Source organism: Magallana gigas, chromosome 5 (genome assembly GCF_963853765.1).
Source record: "Magallana gigas chromosome 5, xbMagGiga1.1, whole genome shotgun sequence".
NCBI classification, from domain to species: domain Eukaryota; kingdom Metazoa; phylum Mollusca; class Bivalvia; order Ostreida; family Ostreidae; genus Magallana; species Magallana gigas.
The window spans coordinates 39,133,982-39,152,348 of record NC_088857.1 but is presented as its reverse complement, the minus strand read 5'-3'; the positions used below and the strand labels follow the sequence as shown (position 1 = coordinate 39,152,348).

Below are 18,367 nucleotides of genomic sequence, written 5' to 3'. Positions count from 1 at the left end.
ATGCTTTCAAACGAATCATGGAAGAAATTTGTTTACTGTAATTTTATAACATTAAGAGTTTTCTGATTGTTTAGAATATCTTTTTCAGTTCAAATTGTTGAATTAGAGATTTTGGATTATCCTTGTAGGTATTTTATGAGTCATGTCATGCAGTTCCAATTCCATAAAGCCCTCTGCAATGCCTCCGGTCATACGGGTCCTCTGCATACGTGTGATATTTATAATTCTAAGAAAGCCGGAAAGTTACTCGGGTAAGCAGAACATTCGGGGATTGTTCTCACTTGGTCTTAAATCCCCGTTTAACACAAACACACGGGCTCTCTCTCTCTCTCTCTCTCTCTCTCTCTCTCTCTCTCTCTTTCCACGTCCACTGCTTTCTGACACAATTTAAATTTGAAATTTTTGTTTGCAGTGATACACTAAAACTAGGTTCATCCGTTCCTTGGCCAGACGCAATGGAGAAACTGACTGGTCAGCGTAAGGTTGATATTGGTCCCCTTCTGGAGTATTATAAACCGCTGATGGATTGGCTAGAAAAAGAGGTCAAGGACGAAGACTGGACGGATGAGTGCCCACATTTTCCAGAACCAACACCGTCGCCTCATATAAACAGTGGCTTGTCTCTGCATTCATCCGAACTAATTGTTTTGAAAGGAATAGTGTTGTCTTTAATATTAACAATATTTTTGTATCTTTGAGAGTGCATAATCCTAAGTATTGTATAGGATATATATGCAAGATTTTCTATAAAACGATTTTATTTTTAATAAAAAATGATGAAAGTCTTGAAGATCATTTATTTCATGCATTTATATTTCAACGATGATTTAAGTCCGCATGAAGTTGTTCCTGAAAATATACATATCATGTATCATTTGTGAACAGTGTCCGATGAACCTTATCTAATGGTCACTAGTGTATAATTTATAGAAATCCGGTTCATTTATTATTAAACTGATCATGATTGAATGTATGAAATGATGAGTGCAAAGATTGGCAGATCTAAGCAGTATTTGAGGTGCACAATTTCGGAACGAGAGGTTTGAAGAGTATTTAAGAAATTTCATTCGCAGATTTGTAAGAAGTGTTCTTGAACTTCTATTTACTGACATTACGCAGAAACATTAAAGGTATATGTATTTCACTCTAATAATCAATACTACTGCCTGGCATCAAAATCCCACGATCAGAATCGTTGCTTTAACAACTGTATTTTACAGTATTCACAAGAATTCATTTCTTTTTAGTCCTGTTCATATGTCTAGAAATAGAGAAATTAAAAGGAAGTTTTAATAAATCCATAGAATAATTTTGTGACAAATAGAGCGCCAACGCTTTTTTTAAAGAATTAAATAAAATGATAAAATTAAAATTATCTAAAACTACGATTGTGAAGTGTTACCACCTTTCCATCTACTTTGATCTCGCACTACTTTATAACTTTTTCCGCTTTTACTTTCAGAGGTTATTATTTTTGTTCATCCATTTGAAAAATTCATTCTCTGAATATTTGTCAATATTTGAGTGTCATTTATCCTTAGTAGTAGATAATACTTTTTTCAAAGGTACATGTATTTACATTGAATTGATAAAATATAGTGAAGTGTTGATCACCTGTTTAAACAGGTGAGTGATCCGTGTTTAAAAAAAAAACATGACTGACATAAACATATACTCCAATATTTATTTCCGTGAGATCATCACTACCTGCCAGTGGCTAAGTCAAATACAAGTATAACACAATCAATCGAGATTATTTCTTGATGGTATTTTCACTTGAAAAATGGTGATACATTTCTATAATCATCATAATAATTATATCATATCTATTGAATCCATATTTTAAAATTTTGTTTATCCCCGATTATGTAGGACATATAATGATATTGATTCCAAATCAACACCCAGTTTACTCAGTTCCATTCAATTAACTACATGTACATGACACCGACGAGCAACTTAAGATTGTGTAAAATTTTTATGCAAAAATGTTTTCCTTTTCATATTTGCATATCGAAACGGTGGATATTTAATTTGACATTTCTTGGGTTGCCCTTTCAGCGCTCTTATGTAATCGATTAAAGTCTCGTACGTAACGTCATATCTCAAAACTACCAAAAGTTTGATTGCTTTAAGCAAATCAGATGTTTTTGTTAGCTGTCCCATCAAATTACTGTGACTGAAATTCAAAACAAACCAAACGCGATTAGGTTTAGTATTTGCTTGAATAAACCCAAAAATCTTCTGGATGTAGTTGCTTTGACATCGGACATCCTCATCTAAAAGAAGTAAATAGGAGGAGAGGTTTTTGGCATAAGCCATAATGTTAAGGTAATGTAGATTTTCAGCTTGTCTCTGCCTTTCCTCCGAATTCTCGGAAGCAGGGAAAGGAAACAATTTGGAGAGACCATTGCGATGACCTCGAACAATCTGCACGAACCCCTTGTCGACATGCTCTTTGTATTTGTCATACAGCTGATTTCCTGTCTTTTCAGTCCATACTGGGTCGTCCGTTAGCAGGAACACGACAATCAAAATTTTCGGCACATCTTTTGTAAGGGTACTGACAATTAACGAATTCAATGTGTCCTCTACAAGTCTTGTAGAGCCGTTCAGTCGTCTAACGGCAGGAAGAGCGATGGTTAGGTATCCTACAATACATATATATAATTAAATCCTCGCCTATTTTCAAAGTTTGCAAAGCTTTTCTGAAACTACAATAAAAAGATGTCACAAAGGGTTTGAATGTGATTTTTGATAATTACCGGAATAATTCATTTAAAAAAAAAAACCCTCTACGTAATCTCACAGAGAGATAGAGAGAGAGAGGGAGCAGGTTTGGATATTTGAATCAATTATTCAATAGACAATCGACGGGCATTAACATCATGATAATTGAATCTTACTTCTATATTACCATCTAAAGTCTGTCCCAAGTTATTGCTTCCATCAATTTTTGATGATTTTTAATAAAAATACAAATACCTGTGAAAGAAATACAATTGAAATCGATGAAAGAGAATATATCCAAGATATCTTCATTGAACAATTATCCTTTTTCTCTCATAAAATTTCACAGGAACGAAAACAATTTTCTTACGGAGATTTGTAATGGGAAATGTTTACATCTTTTCTCCATTCGGAATACACTCGGAATACATCGCGCAATTTTTTAACATTATCATCCGGGCTTATTAATGGCTGATGCAATGCAAAATCTCCGTAGACTTTCAATTTTTGGATGTGTATTGAAACCTGAAGCGGTAGAGGGGGCGTTTCAAAACAGATAATCTGGACATTTTTCATATTAGTGGATGAACGTAGTTTGAGCACAAAGGTATTTACTATTATTGAAGTATCAAGCAAAAAGTGGTGGAAGCAAAAACTGGGGACAGAAGTTTTTTTTATAGTATAATTTTCTACAAAATCAATAAACTAATTTCTAAATGACAAAATACCTTTATAGGGCCTAAAATACCCGTGTACGAGCGCTCTCTGACGACAATCCATTAAAAATGTTTCCAAAGAATCGCCGATTGATGTATCTCTATAACGATGCTCTGAAGATCTAGGCTTTATCTATTATAAAAACAGTCTATGTAAATACCACTTGCAGATTATCTAATGTCATGCAATCGTAAAATCATTCAATCTTTCATGGCAGTCCACTTTCCTTTGTTTTATTTGACAGATGTATATGCGCTTGAATTTGCTGAATCATTCCTACCCGTGTTTACACAGTATAAACTTATTTCAAACTAACTTTGAAACAATTGTATGAAACAATTTGAGGACTTGAAGAATATAATAAATCGCATCACTTTTTATGTATAAAACGCTTAACTTGGATATTTCTACTGCATAACCAATTCATGAGCTTTAAATACAGAGCTTAGATACATGTCGATCATTGTATACGTTTGAATATTTGTTATGCCTTAAGGCTTTGGGGTATTTCAATTTTAGAATTTTGAATTTGAAGATACCATGATTAAGTTATAATTATAACTTAACCCTATTTGTATATACATGTACAATATGGGTATACCGACACGTTGGTGTGAGAGATTGACCCCATTTGCCACTTTCAATTCCAGAACAATCTTTTGAGGTGATCCTCCAATATTATTTCCTAAGAGAAAGAATATGAATGTGATTAAAGTGCAATAATTAATCATCAAATCAACAACAAATATATAAATGTATCCTTCTACGCCATCTTAATAAACGTATTTGATTTTCAGGTACTAGTAATTGGAATTTTCATTTGAATCCGAAAAATTCACAACGGTCATGCGTTTACAAGTACTCGTTAATATGTTGTCTAAAAAAGTTTACACACCTTTTATCCAGGCAATGGTGTTGCCGTATTGTGTATATTCCACAATCAACCATATAACAAAACAGTGAACAACCGCCAAAAATATGATAATCACCAGGTTTTCTTGTATCAACGCCCTACGACGTAATTTCACAGTCATTATTTATGTCTGTCCGCATCCGCTGATTGTCATAATATCGCCTTTCAATGATACACTTATCAACAAATTGTATTTATCGATTATTTAAAACGGGACGGATCGGAAAGCCGCTTCGGTAAAGATATTGTTATTTACTTTGTACCCTATTCAACTTGTTACAGTCAAACTTTTGGAAAAATCAATTTTTAGTTTAAATGGGCCATAGACACGATTTCAAGTCAATTATATAAATTTTATTTTTCCATGTTTAATGTCTAGAACGGTTAAAATGGTTGCAATTGCAATTATTAAGTTACAAGCAAAATGCGCAGTTAGGAATTCTTTGTTTTATAAACATAAACAAGGCTCGAGTGTTACATTGTTTACATTCGTGTTGTATTGGTACAAGTTCCAAGCAAAACTTTCTGTCTTTTGTTGATAATATTTTGTTTGTAGATATTAATTTATGATAGAGTTGCGGCCCTTCTTGGGAAGTGGTCGTGTTTGCAGAGCTCCGCTTAAAATATGTAATTTTTTATCGAAAAGTGTGTGATTGATGATGAGAATGAACTAGTTTCAAGGAATATATGAAAGAAACATTCGGTGTGCTGACGATTAAGCTAAATGTGAGGTAATCCTATTTATTTTCAGTGTTTTCTATGTGTCTTGTTCACTCGGTGAGTTCACACTTCCATGCTACTTATAGACAATAAAGTCCGAAATCACAATTATTCCTCCTGTATATTAGTAGCAAACTTTAATGTGTGATCGCTTGTACTTTTCTGTATTATGTGTGATTCCAACAACAAAAGGGCATTGAGAGACCTATCCATATCATTCATTGAGGATCCTCGCACCCCCAAAAAATCACGAGAACACGACAGCACACCTACAGAGATTGAAGTATCTGTCAAATCTCCCTCTGAACCAATAATGCAGTCTACACCTAATGCAACTGCTGAGCAAGGCACACAACCAACTGCAGATCCCAATCAGCAGGGTTTCAATCATCAATATGTGTTCAGCTCCCCCGTCACTATATCAGCCGAGGATATTCAGAAAATAGCAGAGGCTGTGAGAGTGGTCGTAAGAGAGTCTCTCCGAGAGGAAATGTCGCAAATGATAGCTGAAAAGGTCAAACCATTGTGTATTCAGGTTGATTAACTACGTGATGAAAACAAGCAACTCAAAATGGAGTTGGATGAACTAGAACAACACGGGAGAAGACCTCTGGTCCGAATCTCGGGCATTACTGAATCCTCAGCTGAAGACACGAAAGCCAAAATTATCGATGTCACAACCAAGGCCGGGATCGAACTCTCTCCGGACGACATTATAAATTCCCACCGAGTTGGAAAACCGCGAAACGGGCCCCGACAGATTATTGCGAGACTGAAATCTGTTGACACGAAATTCGGAATCCTAAAGGATCTGAAAAAACTGCGTTCCCATAACGACACGAAGAACGTCAGGATCAACGAAGACCTAACCAAATTCCGAGACAGACTGATGTATTTATGCAGACAACTGTGTCGTCGCGGTCGACTAAGTAAGGTGTGGTCATCGAACGGTAAATTATCGGTCAAAGACATCAATGGCAAAGTATATCACATTCGCGAGGAATCAGAGCTGGTTCAATTCGGCCACGACATTCGGGACGATATCTGATGGACTACAGTGACTTCCCGTACTATCTTCTCCACTCCTTTTGTGAAAGTGAACTCGGTGTTATTTTCTTATAAAACTACCTCTTAATAAACTAGTCTTAATAAAGATACCATACCTGTTTAAACATACAATGTACCATTCCATTGATGTTAAAATATATATGTCACTATAATTCAGTAAAATAAAACATAAGCAATTTTATATAAATCTAACTATTATCCATCATAACTTCTCTCTTCATCTTCACACAAATTAACTCTTTTCATGCAACTTCTATGTCTGCATACATTCTGTACATATTTTTGGTTATTTTTCATTTACCAATTACGGTTTTGTACTTCTCCAAATGGAGAGTGTTCCCAACGTAGTTGTTTCGTTTCCACTTCCTTGTTTTTTGTATTCTATGTTTACCTTCACATGTGTACGATTTATTTTTGTTTTGTTGTATTTTTTTCTGAGACTTTACTTGAACAATATGTTACCAATTGTCATAGTACATGCTCTGTAATTTCAATGTTTAATTTCTTAGCGCAATTTTTCTACCCGGCACTATTTTTCTACTTGACACTATTTTTCTATAAGGCATTATTATTTTCTACCGATTGCAGCCGCTTATGTTACCCGGTATTTTTCAAATCCAAACATTTTGACAATGGCTAACTCCATTGAGCAATACCGTGCTGCAATCGGCTCTTTCTATTTTTCATGCAGATGTTTGTCAAAGACCGCCACTTTTCTTTTTAAGTTTTCGAAAATGTTTTCAATATTCAAATCATGTGTCATCACCATCACAAATACTGCAATACGTATTAGGGATAACGCAGTTTTAATCAATTTTTACCTACAATTTTTCATATTTATTTTGATGATATCCGGCGATATTGAGGTCAACCCTGGACCAATGACTGACAATGTCCTTGACATAATTCACCTAAATATTAGAAGTATCAGACACAAAATTGCTCATCTTAATACTTTGGTTCATGATTTCGACATTTTATGCTTTACCGAAACTCATCTCGACGACACTGTGTCGAACGATAGTCTTTCACTTGACGGTTTTGATACTATTTATAGAAAAGACAGAAACTGTTACGGAGGTGGGGTCATGATATATGTTTTAAACATCATTCAAGTACATAGACGCTCAGAATACGAACCTGTAGGGATAGAATGTTTGTGGATAGAAATCGTAAACCATACCTGTAACTTTTTCCTCTGTTGCATATATCGTCCTCCTCATGCTGACAATAGATTTTGGACAAATTTTTTATGGTCTTTAGATAAAGTTGGGGAAATATCCGACAAAATAGTCATAGTTGGAGATTTAAATGTTGATTTTCTAAATATTCCACAGTCACATCCAATTGTCGATGTTATGTCCAACCATAGTTTAATTAACAACATCCACGAACCTACACGAATTTCCAGCACGACACGCACACTTATAGACCCTATTCTCACAACAATAGATACTCAAATAGGCGAAGCAGGGACTATTGAAATTGACTCTACTCTTAGCGACCATAAAGCTACACATATCTCGCTTGTTCTGAAGTATAATTTAAAGCGGGCGTACAAACGTAAAATTTGGGATTATAAAAGTGCTGACTTTGATAAGTTAAATCTTTTGATTAAGGATAGTAACTGGTCAACTCTTATATCTGAAGCCAGTAACGTCTCTGTCGCTGCTGAAAATTTTACCATTCATTTCCTCAAATGCGTACGTGAGTGCATTCCAGAGAAAACTATTACTGTTCGACCTAAGGATAAGCCATGGTTTGATTCTACTCTACGTAAAACAATTATGATTAGAGATCGTCTACGTAACATTGCAATGAAAACTAACAAAATATGTGATTGGTCAAAGTATAAAAAAGTTCGAAATCAAGTAAACAACATGAAAAAGCAAGCATTTTCTAACTACTACGACAACATTGAAACTTTTATTGATGACTCTAGTAAAAGCAATAACAAATTATACTGGAAACTTCTTAAAGACGTTTTCCAAACAAAAACAACCAGTGAAATTCCACCTTTACAATACACAGATGATAAAAATAATGTTAAAACAGCGTTTTCTGATGTTGATAAGACAGAAGTGCTTAACAAATATTTTTCATCTATTTCGAATATTCTGACTACCGGTAAGGTTTTACCAGAATTGTACTTACAATGTGATGAAACCTTAGACAACATTTTTATTGAAGAGTTTGAAGTGACTGACATTATATCTGTTTTGCCAGTCAACAAAGCTATTGGACCTGATAGTATTAGTCATAAAATGTTAAAATCAACTATGTTTACAATATGCAAGCCTTTATGTTTACTTTTTAATAAGTCTCTTTTAGAACGATCATTTCCTAATAGTTGGAAAATGGCCCATGTTCTACCTCTTTTTAAAAAAGAGGACCCATCACTCGCATGTAATTATAGACCTGTTTCTTTACTAAGCTGTGTAAGTAAAATAATGGAGAGAATTGTTTTCAAACATGTTTATAATTATTTCCACAGTAACAATTTATTTTATAAATACCAAGCCGGTTTTTTACCCGGTCATTCAACAGTGTACCAGTTAATTGAGACATATCATAGCATTGTTAAGAATATTGATGAGGGTAAATCATGTTGCATTGTTTTTTGTGATCTATCAAAAGCCTTTGACAGAGTTTGGCATGAAGGACTTCTTTTTAAATTACAAACTTACGGTATTTGTGGCAATCTTTTCAATGGTTTAGCAGCTATTTGTGTAACAGATCTCAAAAAGTGATGTATAAAGATTTATTATCATCCAGCTTAAGTATTAATGCTGGAGTGCCAAAAGGATCTGTACTTGGGCCCCTTTTGTTTTTAATTTATGTCAATGATGTTGCACAAAATATGTTGTCCTTTTGTAGATTATACGCAGATGATAATTCAATCCAGTATGCGGATAAAAACTTAAGAAATGTCGAAAATGTGTTAAATCATGACCTTAGAATATTAGAAAAATGGTCCAATGATTGGTTACTTAAATTTAATCCTAATAAAACCAAAGTTGTATTTTTTAGCAAATCAAAACGTAATGTAACCCCAGAACTGTTTTTTCAAGATTGTCAGTTAGATATTGTTTCTTGTCATAAACATCTAGGCCTAACGCTCTCTGATGATTTGAAGTGGTCTGTGTACATCAATGATATAGTGAACATCGCTTGTAAAAAATTAGGACTACTTAAGAAACTTAAATTTATTTTAGGCAGAGACAAACTATCAAAATTATATATAACTTTTGTAAGGCCAATATTAGAATATGCTTCTGTTGTATGGGATGGTTGTTCTTCCGCAGAAATTGAAAAGTTAGAGAAAGTACAACTACACGCTGCAAGAATTGTCACGGGACTTCCAATTTTGGCCTCAAGGGAATCATTGTATTTCGAAACGGGTTGGGACTCTCTATCTAAAAGGAGAGAAATAGCTAAAATGACGATTATGTACAAAATTCATTACAATCTTGTGCCTCAATATCTTAGTGATATTGCTAACATTTTTAGGAAAGATAATTCTCGCTACAATACTCGTTATGAAGACAATTATATACCTCCTAGAGTTAAGTATGATACATATAAAAAATCATTTATTCCAGATGCTATAGGCAAATGGAACTCTCTAAATTCGGATATTAAAAAAATCAACATCCATCCGCCAGTTTCAAAGAAGCATCTCTAATAATGGCAGTGATTCAAAAGTTCCAAAATATTTTCTTCATGGCAAAAGAGTAACTAACATCATTCATACAAAATTAAGACACAATTGTTTACTAAATTATGATTTACACAGAAGAAATATTGTTGATTCTCCAAATTGCATATGTGGAAAGAAAGAAGATGTATATCATTTTTTATTTGTTTGCAAACTATTTTCTAATGCAAGGAATACCTTATTTAATGAACTATTCCAAATACAAAATTTAGGTATTATAGATTCGCATACTTTACTATGGGGTAATGACAACCTAGATTATAAAACTAATGTTAGAATTTTCACAGCTGTGCAGAACTTTATAATCAATTCTCGCAGATTTACATAAGTATACTATTTTGTTCTTTACCATTTTTTTTTCAATATATGTGTATATACCTGTACCATGTTTTATGACAATTGCAAATTACTTGTAATTGGGTGAGAACCTAGTAAGTTGCAAGAACTTGTGTTCGAACCCTTTGTATATTATATATACAATAAAATATGTTCAAACCATATTAAATTAGTTAATTACCCTGTTTGTCATGAGTTACTTTGTCTTAGAAATGACAATTTGAATGGTTTTCATAATAGGTAAACAAATATGAGACTCGAGCTTTGTTTACATAAAAAATAAAATCTAACCTCTATATCTTGCTTGTAACTTGACTTCTTTTCTAACATTACAATTTTGGTCAAGCATTCAAAATGCACAGTCAAGTAAACCATTTCATACAAAAACATTGCAGAAATAAAATTTTGATCTCAAACCATGTCTAGGTCCCTTTAAAGCTTCCAAAGCTTTTTGGAATACCAGCATGTTACTGAGGCATAGCATTTAAATTGTAGGATCGATTTCAGTGTGGGTTTTTTTCCCATCTTTTGAAGATAATGTTACTATTAATACACAGTACTGACAAGACCATGCTAATGAACATCTCAACAATTTGATTTAATATGGCCCAATAAATTGAGCGTCCTTTTATATTAAAATAATGACTGTACTCGTTAGACGTAAATTGCCAAGCTTGTGAAACGTTGTCCTATATATGGGGATACATGTAAGATGGTGGTCGCTCGTGGGTATTTTTTATTATTATTATTTATTTTATTTTTTTAAAATAATCGTGTTTACTCATTTTGATCTCGTACCAAACTTCATGCACATACATGCAATGGTAAAGACAGATTTACATCAATTTATTATGTGCAAGTTTATATAACTGTTACATCCAGAATAATTAAAGTTCAAGATCAAAGTTCCCATAAAAATTAAATAAGTCTCTAAACTTATGATAGAAAACAAAAATAGTCTTTATTTATTTTTCTCAATATAGAACAGTGTTTAATCCGCGCTAAAAGTTCCGCAGTCAGTCGCGAATTTTCGATTATCTCGACGTTCTTGTGTAATAAAAATTCGATTGAAACACATGACTTTTTTTTTTGGAGGTAGGGCGATGGAGTTATGGTTCTCCTACTTTGATAAAATGTACGCCTGATCAAAGAAGTGTTGCGTTAACTTGCTTGTATGATGCAAAAGTTACAGATTATTCACAAAATTTTCGCGTTTATTTTAGGAATGAGGTATTATTATTTGAGGTTTATGAGCTGATCAAATACGATCGGGGTGATCAAATCCAACAAAGCTGGAAAAGCTTTATCATAATAATATATCAACTCATAATATTCAAAGAATGATTCCTTATAACATACGTTTATATAATTTTCATGTATTATTCCATTAAATATTCAAATCAATGACATTGTTTCATTTGGTATAATTAGGCAACGCCTTGCATCCCAACCACGGTGTTGATGAAATATATTGGACGATAGGTAACAAAATCGATTCTTGGTGTTATTACCGAGAAAGACACTGGCGATTCAAAAGTCAGAAAATGGGCCTTTCTGTCCATTCAATGCCATCCTTTATATTACATGTCTGATTTCTTTGATATTTAATTAATTTATTTCCTTACTTTTTTACTTTGAAATATTCTTTTAATGTAATATTTTCATAGATTTATTTTAACTGATATAAAGGACAACACATGAAAATGATAAATGTACATCAATACAGCCATTTGTGGTCATTTCTGTCTGTTTGTACCGTTCTTCAATTTTCTCATTATTTCCCAAACCGGTACAACATGCCTCGAATTTTCGATTTGCTGAATCGCGAATATCTATCTTTGATGAATTTCTCATAACTCTTATCGCATTTGCATGGTCTCTCCTCCTTTATTTGAATATCGTTGAGGTCTGGAAATTCATGCTGGAGTGGTTCTAGTTCATTCTGCTGAGGAATGCCCCCAAGTTGGCTGTTACCATCTCTATAATGAAGAGACCGGAACAAAGACAACTGAAAGTGTCCGGAACCATTGGGTCTGGTATAAACAGAATGTACTGTCAGCCACAATATGATGGCAAATGCGCAACACTTCATCTCTGCAAAAAAAAATTAGAATGCTTTGAAAGAGAGGGACTACTTCGACAACTTCAAGATATTAAGAGAGACTTAGATCAAGATTTTATTTCTTTTTTTTCTTTTTTCTTTTGTATGAGATACGTTTGCGCATTTTTTAAATATTTGTATACAAATAATGTAAAGGATTAAATCATAATTATTTTTACTAAACTATTCGTGACAATCAAGGTAAACTGATTCAATGTGTTCATAAATGATATCATCAACGAAAGAAAGCAAGATTTCATTGAATCTTATACCAGTGAAACACATATAATTCTGAAGTTTGCTTATGACGCACTATTTGACTTTTGACAAATCATTTAAAATATTCATATCAATCATTCTAAATGGTAAAATATTAAAATTAAAAGCTCAAATTGTGTCCAAGTTGTTCTTTAGAGAGCTCTTACATGCAAGAAGAACAACAGTTTTCCATTAAATAATCGAGACCTTACATGCCTTGTATGGATGATGGACTCGTGTGGAAATCTCTCATATCCATGCCTTTTATGATTTTGGCTTATGTAATATCAAAGATGGAATATTTGCTTAAAGTTTATTCTATTATACCACAGGAAAATATGATGGCTGGTTATAGTTTTTTAAACAAAAGTCTAACTCTGACAAATTGTTTGATTTTTTTTTTAGGAAACTTTAACTTAATCTAATTTAAAAAAAAGGAATAATAAATTAAATTTAAAAAAAAAAACCAGATTATTATAAACTTCTCTAAATCTTCTTGTAATTCAATACATCCTTCCGTGTATCCGTATATAGTACCATTTTCTCATTTTCGATCATTTGAAACAACTTTTACTCTAAATTTGTCAACATGTCATTGGCATATTTATCGTTTTGCATAATGATAAATTTGACAGCTACATAGATTCAGAAGAAGAGTATAAAATTATTGTTTATAAGTACATACATGTAGCAAGGTCATATATACAATGTATATATATTTATTAATTTTTTTACCGAAGTACAAGGTTTTCTCATACAATAATACATGTATGAAGCGCGGTTTCGTAAAAGTTTATTCACGTAAATTTAATAATTTTTCGTACAATAGAGTTCTAAATAAGAAAAATCATACTCAGTCATATACTAGAACTGAAGTGTATATAATATCATAGATGTTTTTTCAGGGATTTTGAGAATTATAGCCATGTACATGTACAAATGTAGCTTACATAGACATTGCCTACTGCCTAGTTTATATATATATATATATATATATATATATATATATATATATATATATATATATATATATATATATATATATATATATATATATATATATATATATATATATATATATATATATATGTTCAAATCAAACGACTGTATATTACTTTCTAAATCATAAAACGCAGCTTACCTATAGTTATCCGTAGATCGATGTTTCAATATTCGAATCAAAGAAGAAATTCAATTATATAGCTGATGAAACTTTATCCAAACAGGGACTTATGGGTAGCCAAACGCCTTCATATTATTCCTGTAACAAAGAATTGTCAAATTCTAACACCAGGGTAGGAGAGAGTGTTAGACTCGGAGCTTAGCGGCTATGACAATGCATCTACCACTGAATCTGTTGTGTGAATGCCGGTGGAAACCAGCACGTTCTCGCATTAGTTCTATGGTAATTGTGATATTTATCGACTTAAAGCCAACTTAAATCATTTGTGATCTTCAGGTTGCATTTTTGGAGGGAGTAAACGATGATCTAACTGTCACTGACGACATATGGTGTAATTAGGTAGTTGTCTCTCGGAATCTGTTTTGTCAATGACGACTGCATGTGTTAGTTATTTGAGCACGTGCAAAAAGAAACAACCTGAGCTTTAAACAAGTGCATATCACAATGTATGTGTTTTCAGTCCTTGCAGTCCGTGGAGTTCATGTACTCGGTGAACACGTACATGGCCATGATTTTATCAATCACAAAATAATCCAGGCAAAATCAACATCAAAAATGAAAAACAAATATATTAATGATGAGTCATGTTGTAAAACTTTGAATTTTACCGGTTGGGTGTAAATTCAATTTACATATTAAATGTTCAAAATTTACCACATGACAGATGGATTCACTGTTTAAGCCTGTCGTTCCCTAAAGAACATAGGCCATCTAAGACCCGATCGAACACAGTTCTGCGTCAAAATCGCCCCACTCCATAAGATTATTTTGGGAAGCTGCATTGTGGTGAAACAAATGGTTTTCTGACCGCATCCGTTAACTAAACGCTAAAGGAGATGTTATCAAGTTATTTTTTTTACCGATGCATCCGTTATCGTTCCGTAAAGTTAACGGACCCGTTATTTTGCGGATGCTTTGGGTCTCTCTTTTTCTCTCACAAAACAAAACACTATTTCAGGCATGGTTCTTATGGTAAACTCTCTCTCTCTCTCTTTTTCTTTTTCCAGGACAGGGCGTGCCGTGTGGTGCCTGGATGGTGGTTTCCATATGATGTGTCCAATCCATACCCATTTCTTCTGTCTATGTGCATGTCTGCTGGTTTCTCTCTCTCTCTCTCATCTCTCTCTCTCTCTCTCTCTCTCTCTCTCTCTCTCTCTCTCTCTCTCTCTCAAAGTCAATTCTTTATTTGTGATCGTTATTACGAATTTAACGAAAATGCGTTATGATATATGCTTTTTTTCCAAATTAGGGCGTTATAATGTGCTACAACGCCTTTTTCGCGTTATATAACGCCTTTTGGAAAGACGATATAATACCCGTTTCGCGTAATATAATGCCTACTGAGAAGGCGTTCTTATGCCATTTTTGGTAGAAAATACTAAATGTAGGTGTTAAGAAAATAAGGAATAATAATATGGTGTGTTTTTAACTCGGTAGGCACCCTCCTCAGATTAGAGGAAAATTAAAAACTGCTCAAATGTTATAGCTAATAATTATTGTATTTTCAAAGACTGTTTATGGATATGATTTATTGGATTGGATATTAATGTCATGCATTCATCAACACTAAAATTTCACCTACACACTGTATTACTTGCAACCAAAGCAGAGATTATATCTTTCTTAAGTTTGAACAATAAAATCATATGTTACAGAAATGATACTGTACTGTAATAGCCATTTTAGATATCTTTTACAAGGGATGGATTTTACTATTTCAAGAATTTGTCATTAATTAGGTCATTAATGTTAACTTTTGTCATTGTCTATTGTTTATATTACGCTGTGTTTGGTTCCATGGTTTTTTTTTTATTACACATCACTATAGATGATATCCCGCGGAAGCGCGGTACTATATATAGCATTATTATGCCTTCTGTCAGTTTGTCACTCATCTATTTTCGCATAGTATTAAAGGATTCATATAGCGTAAGCATACTATTATATAAATAGTGCCTGTTTGGGAGGGTAACAGTTGAAATTGACACCCCGAGAAAACCATTGTCAACCGACGCGAAGCGGAGGTTGACAATGGTTTTCGAGGGGTGTCAATTTCAACTGTTATCCTCCCAAACAGGCACTATTTATTTTGTTATACTGAATGTCTTTTTTAAAATTTTTAAGAAAATTTTACTGCTTTTATATAGGAATAACGTGAATTCTACAGCGAACCGTACGCGCATAATTTTCGCGCATGTAATATTTTTTAATGTTACCCGTTGCCAAGTGCGTTGCTAACGCTGAGGGTAATAGTAAATATTATTAACTGCGTCTTAACCAATCAGATTTCAGTATTTAACATGAAAGTATAACAAGCCGAAATAGAGCACGGCAAATGTTTTCAACGAAAATCTTACAAGCGCCGACAGCGGGATACGAACTCACGACGCTAAAATCATTCAAGCTTGAAGCCCTACGCGTTACCGCTACTCTAAATTAGCCGTTAGTAACACTAATGGTATTTATATATATAAAACGTAGATATATACGACTGACATCAAGCAATTAAAATTATTCATTTTTCCAAAAACACTTCATTATTGACGGTAATTTTAAAGTTAAAGTTTCTTATAAACTTTTGAACAAATTGATTGAACATTTTTCAAAGAAATTCTACATGAGAATCACAAAAACGCTTTTTTAAATGACGCTTAATAAAGAATGTACAAGAAAAAAATTCAATGAGATTTCGTCTGCTAAACATTTCGAGTTTTCTCGGTAAGGCCAAACGTCTCTCATTTCTTGAAAAGAACATAAACCTTTGTTGACTTTTTCGTGTACAACAACTTATTGATTAAATAAACAATCAAATCAATTGATTAATTTGAAAAACAAACAAACCAAAAGCTTGCTTTTCCAGTGATAATTTATAGGGACTTGTCAACACTCGAACGTCACAGCTACTTAAATATAGCAAAGCACGTCAGTATATTCAACAGTCGGCATAATAATAACAATAGTGTTGTGTTGTGCATGTACTATGCCTAAATAGTAGTCAGGGTTTGATACATAGTGCACTCGCCTACGGCTCGTGCACTATGTATCAAACCCTGACTACTATTTAGGCATATTACATGCACAACACAACACTATTATATAATTATATTTACATTCCAAATATTTTTTGCATGTAAAGTGTGTGAAAAGATACACAGGGTACTCAAAGGTTAGAATGACTACTTTCATTATGACGTCACAAACGTTGAACGCTGTAAAATGCAACGTCACAAGCGAGAATCAAAGTTCACGTTTGTGGCTGTTACAGTGGCTCTTCCATTAATTTGAACTTACCCTTAGGATAAAACAGAAATTTTGACCTATAAATCAGATTTGCAGACAAGGCAAGAAGTTAAAAAAAATGTAAATATAAGCATTAAATCATTATTTTTGGAAAGATATAGTCTCACATAACTGCGGCGGTGTGTGCATACAAACAAATAAATATTGTCTATTATTAAATTCTTCGAAATTCACCATATGGAAATATTTCTGTCGTAGATTTTTATATAAAGTGCAATATAAAAGAAAATGTTTTTCATCTTCAATACACTGTTCTCAACAGAATAAACAAAGACGGTCACAGATACGTTCATTACGAAAACGTCAAGTCTCAGTACGGATCGGTATACGTAACGTTAGAGTTCCACATCTGCAAAAGCTGATCTCTCGCATTCGTTAATTTCGACTCATATCATTACGCTTCAGTTCAAAATTGTTTAGTTCGATAAAAAATATGTCACAACATATGGAGGTGTCCCATACCAGGGACGTATATACTATACTCTGTCCCAAGATATTTTGGATTCACGTTTGGCTTAATTGTTTGATATTTATAAATACCTCAGGATTCAAACGATGTTCATTCAAAAGTATCAAAAATTTCCAAGATTTCTCAGTCAAAACGCCCCTGTTAGCTTATCTGGTTTCAATAGTCCAATCGACACTTTGCAAAAGTTGTTCCCCTTTGAGGGGTCAACACAAAGGTCAAAAGGGAAAAAACAACTTTTCTCTTCTTTATGCAACCAAATATTTGGGCGTCCTGTGAAGAAATCTCTTAGAATTTAAATTATTCCTTCGATGTGTGGGTTGCCCCAACTTGGGGCAATAAAATTCACAGCGGAAACGGATTTCTAATGTCAAATGACGAAGTTACAACCCTTTAAACTACAAAGGCTACTGTGAGAAATATATGGGTTTTTCCCCAAAGATGGCGGCCAAGGGACATAACTTTTGTAAAGTGTGGATTGGTCTATAGTACAATGCTAAAAAATGTGATGTCTACGGAGATTTTGTATTGCAGCAAGCCCGGATGATAACGTTGAAATATTGCGCGATGTATTCCGAGTGTATTCCGAATGGAGAAAAGATGTAAATATTCCCCATTATAAATCTCCGTAAGGAATCTGTTTATATAATCGCTCCTGTGAATTTTTGCGAGTGAAAGATGATAATGTGTCAATGAAATAGTCCAATCCACACTTTGCAAAAGTTGTTCCCCTTTGCGGGGTCAACACAAAGGTCAAAAGGGAAAAAACAACTTTTCCCTTCTTTATGCAACCAAATATTTGGGCGTCCTGTGAAGAAATCTCTTGGAATTTAATTTATTCCTTCGATGTGTGGGTT

The 18,367-nt window shown here is 33.5% G+C and overlaps 2 protein-coding genes across 4 annotated transcripts in view; one reads left to right on the top strand and one right to left on the bottom strand.

Moving 5' to 3' along the window:
• Positions 1-785, top strand: part of LOC105325490 (uncharacterized) — a 35,412-nt gene extending 34,627 nt beyond the window's left edge. For both annotated transcript variants that reach the window (XM_011425077.4, XM_011425076.4), the window contains 2 exons: positions 129-251; positions 413-785. In XM_011425077.4, coding sequence (XP_011423379.3) covers positions 129-251; positions 413-698 — 409 coding nt within the window. In that variant the 3' untranslated portion in view covers positions 699-785. The remainder of the gene's footprint in view (positions 1-128; positions 252-412) is intronic.
• An 895-nt stretch (positions 786-1,680) lies between these two features.
• LOC105325491 (alpha-1,3-mannosyl-glycoprotein 4-beta-N-acetylglucosaminyltransferase C-like) lies at positions 1,681-7,510 on the bottom strand. Of its 2 annotated transcripts, none has more exons than XM_066085124.1 (4): positions 7,332-7,510; positions 4,053-4,132; positions 3,459-3,579; positions 1,681-2,651 (listed from the first exon to the last, which is right to left on the bottom strand). In XM_066085124.1, the coding sequence occupies exons 1-4, from the start codon at positions 7,369-7,371 to the stop codon at positions 1,960-1,962; spliced, it is 933 nt and encodes a 310-aa protein (XP_065941196.1). In that variant the 5' UTR covers positions 7,372-7,510; the 3' UTR covers positions 1,681-1,959. The 2 variants fall into 2 exon arrangements, with proteins under 2 accessions (XP_065941196.1, XP_011423380.3); XM_011425078.4 differs by lacking the exon at positions 7,332-7,510 and adding an exon at positions 4,343-4,691.
• Positions 7,511-18,367: the final 10,857 nt, after the last annotated feature.

Excerpts from the sequence above, each read along its gene's own strand:
- LOC105325491 (XM_011425078.4), bottom strand. The coding sequence starts at position 4,481 with ATGACTGTGAAATTACGTCGTAGGGCGTTGATACAAGAAAACCTGGTG. Across the intron at positions 4,133-4,342 it reads CACCATTGCCTGGATAAAAG|GAAATAATATTGGAGGATCA; the intron begins GTGTGTAAACTT and ends TCTTTCTCTTAG. Across the intron at positions 3,580-4,052 it reads TCAATCTCTCACACCAACGT|ATAAAGCCTAGATCTTCAGA; the intron begins GTCGGTATACCC and ends TTTTTATAATAG.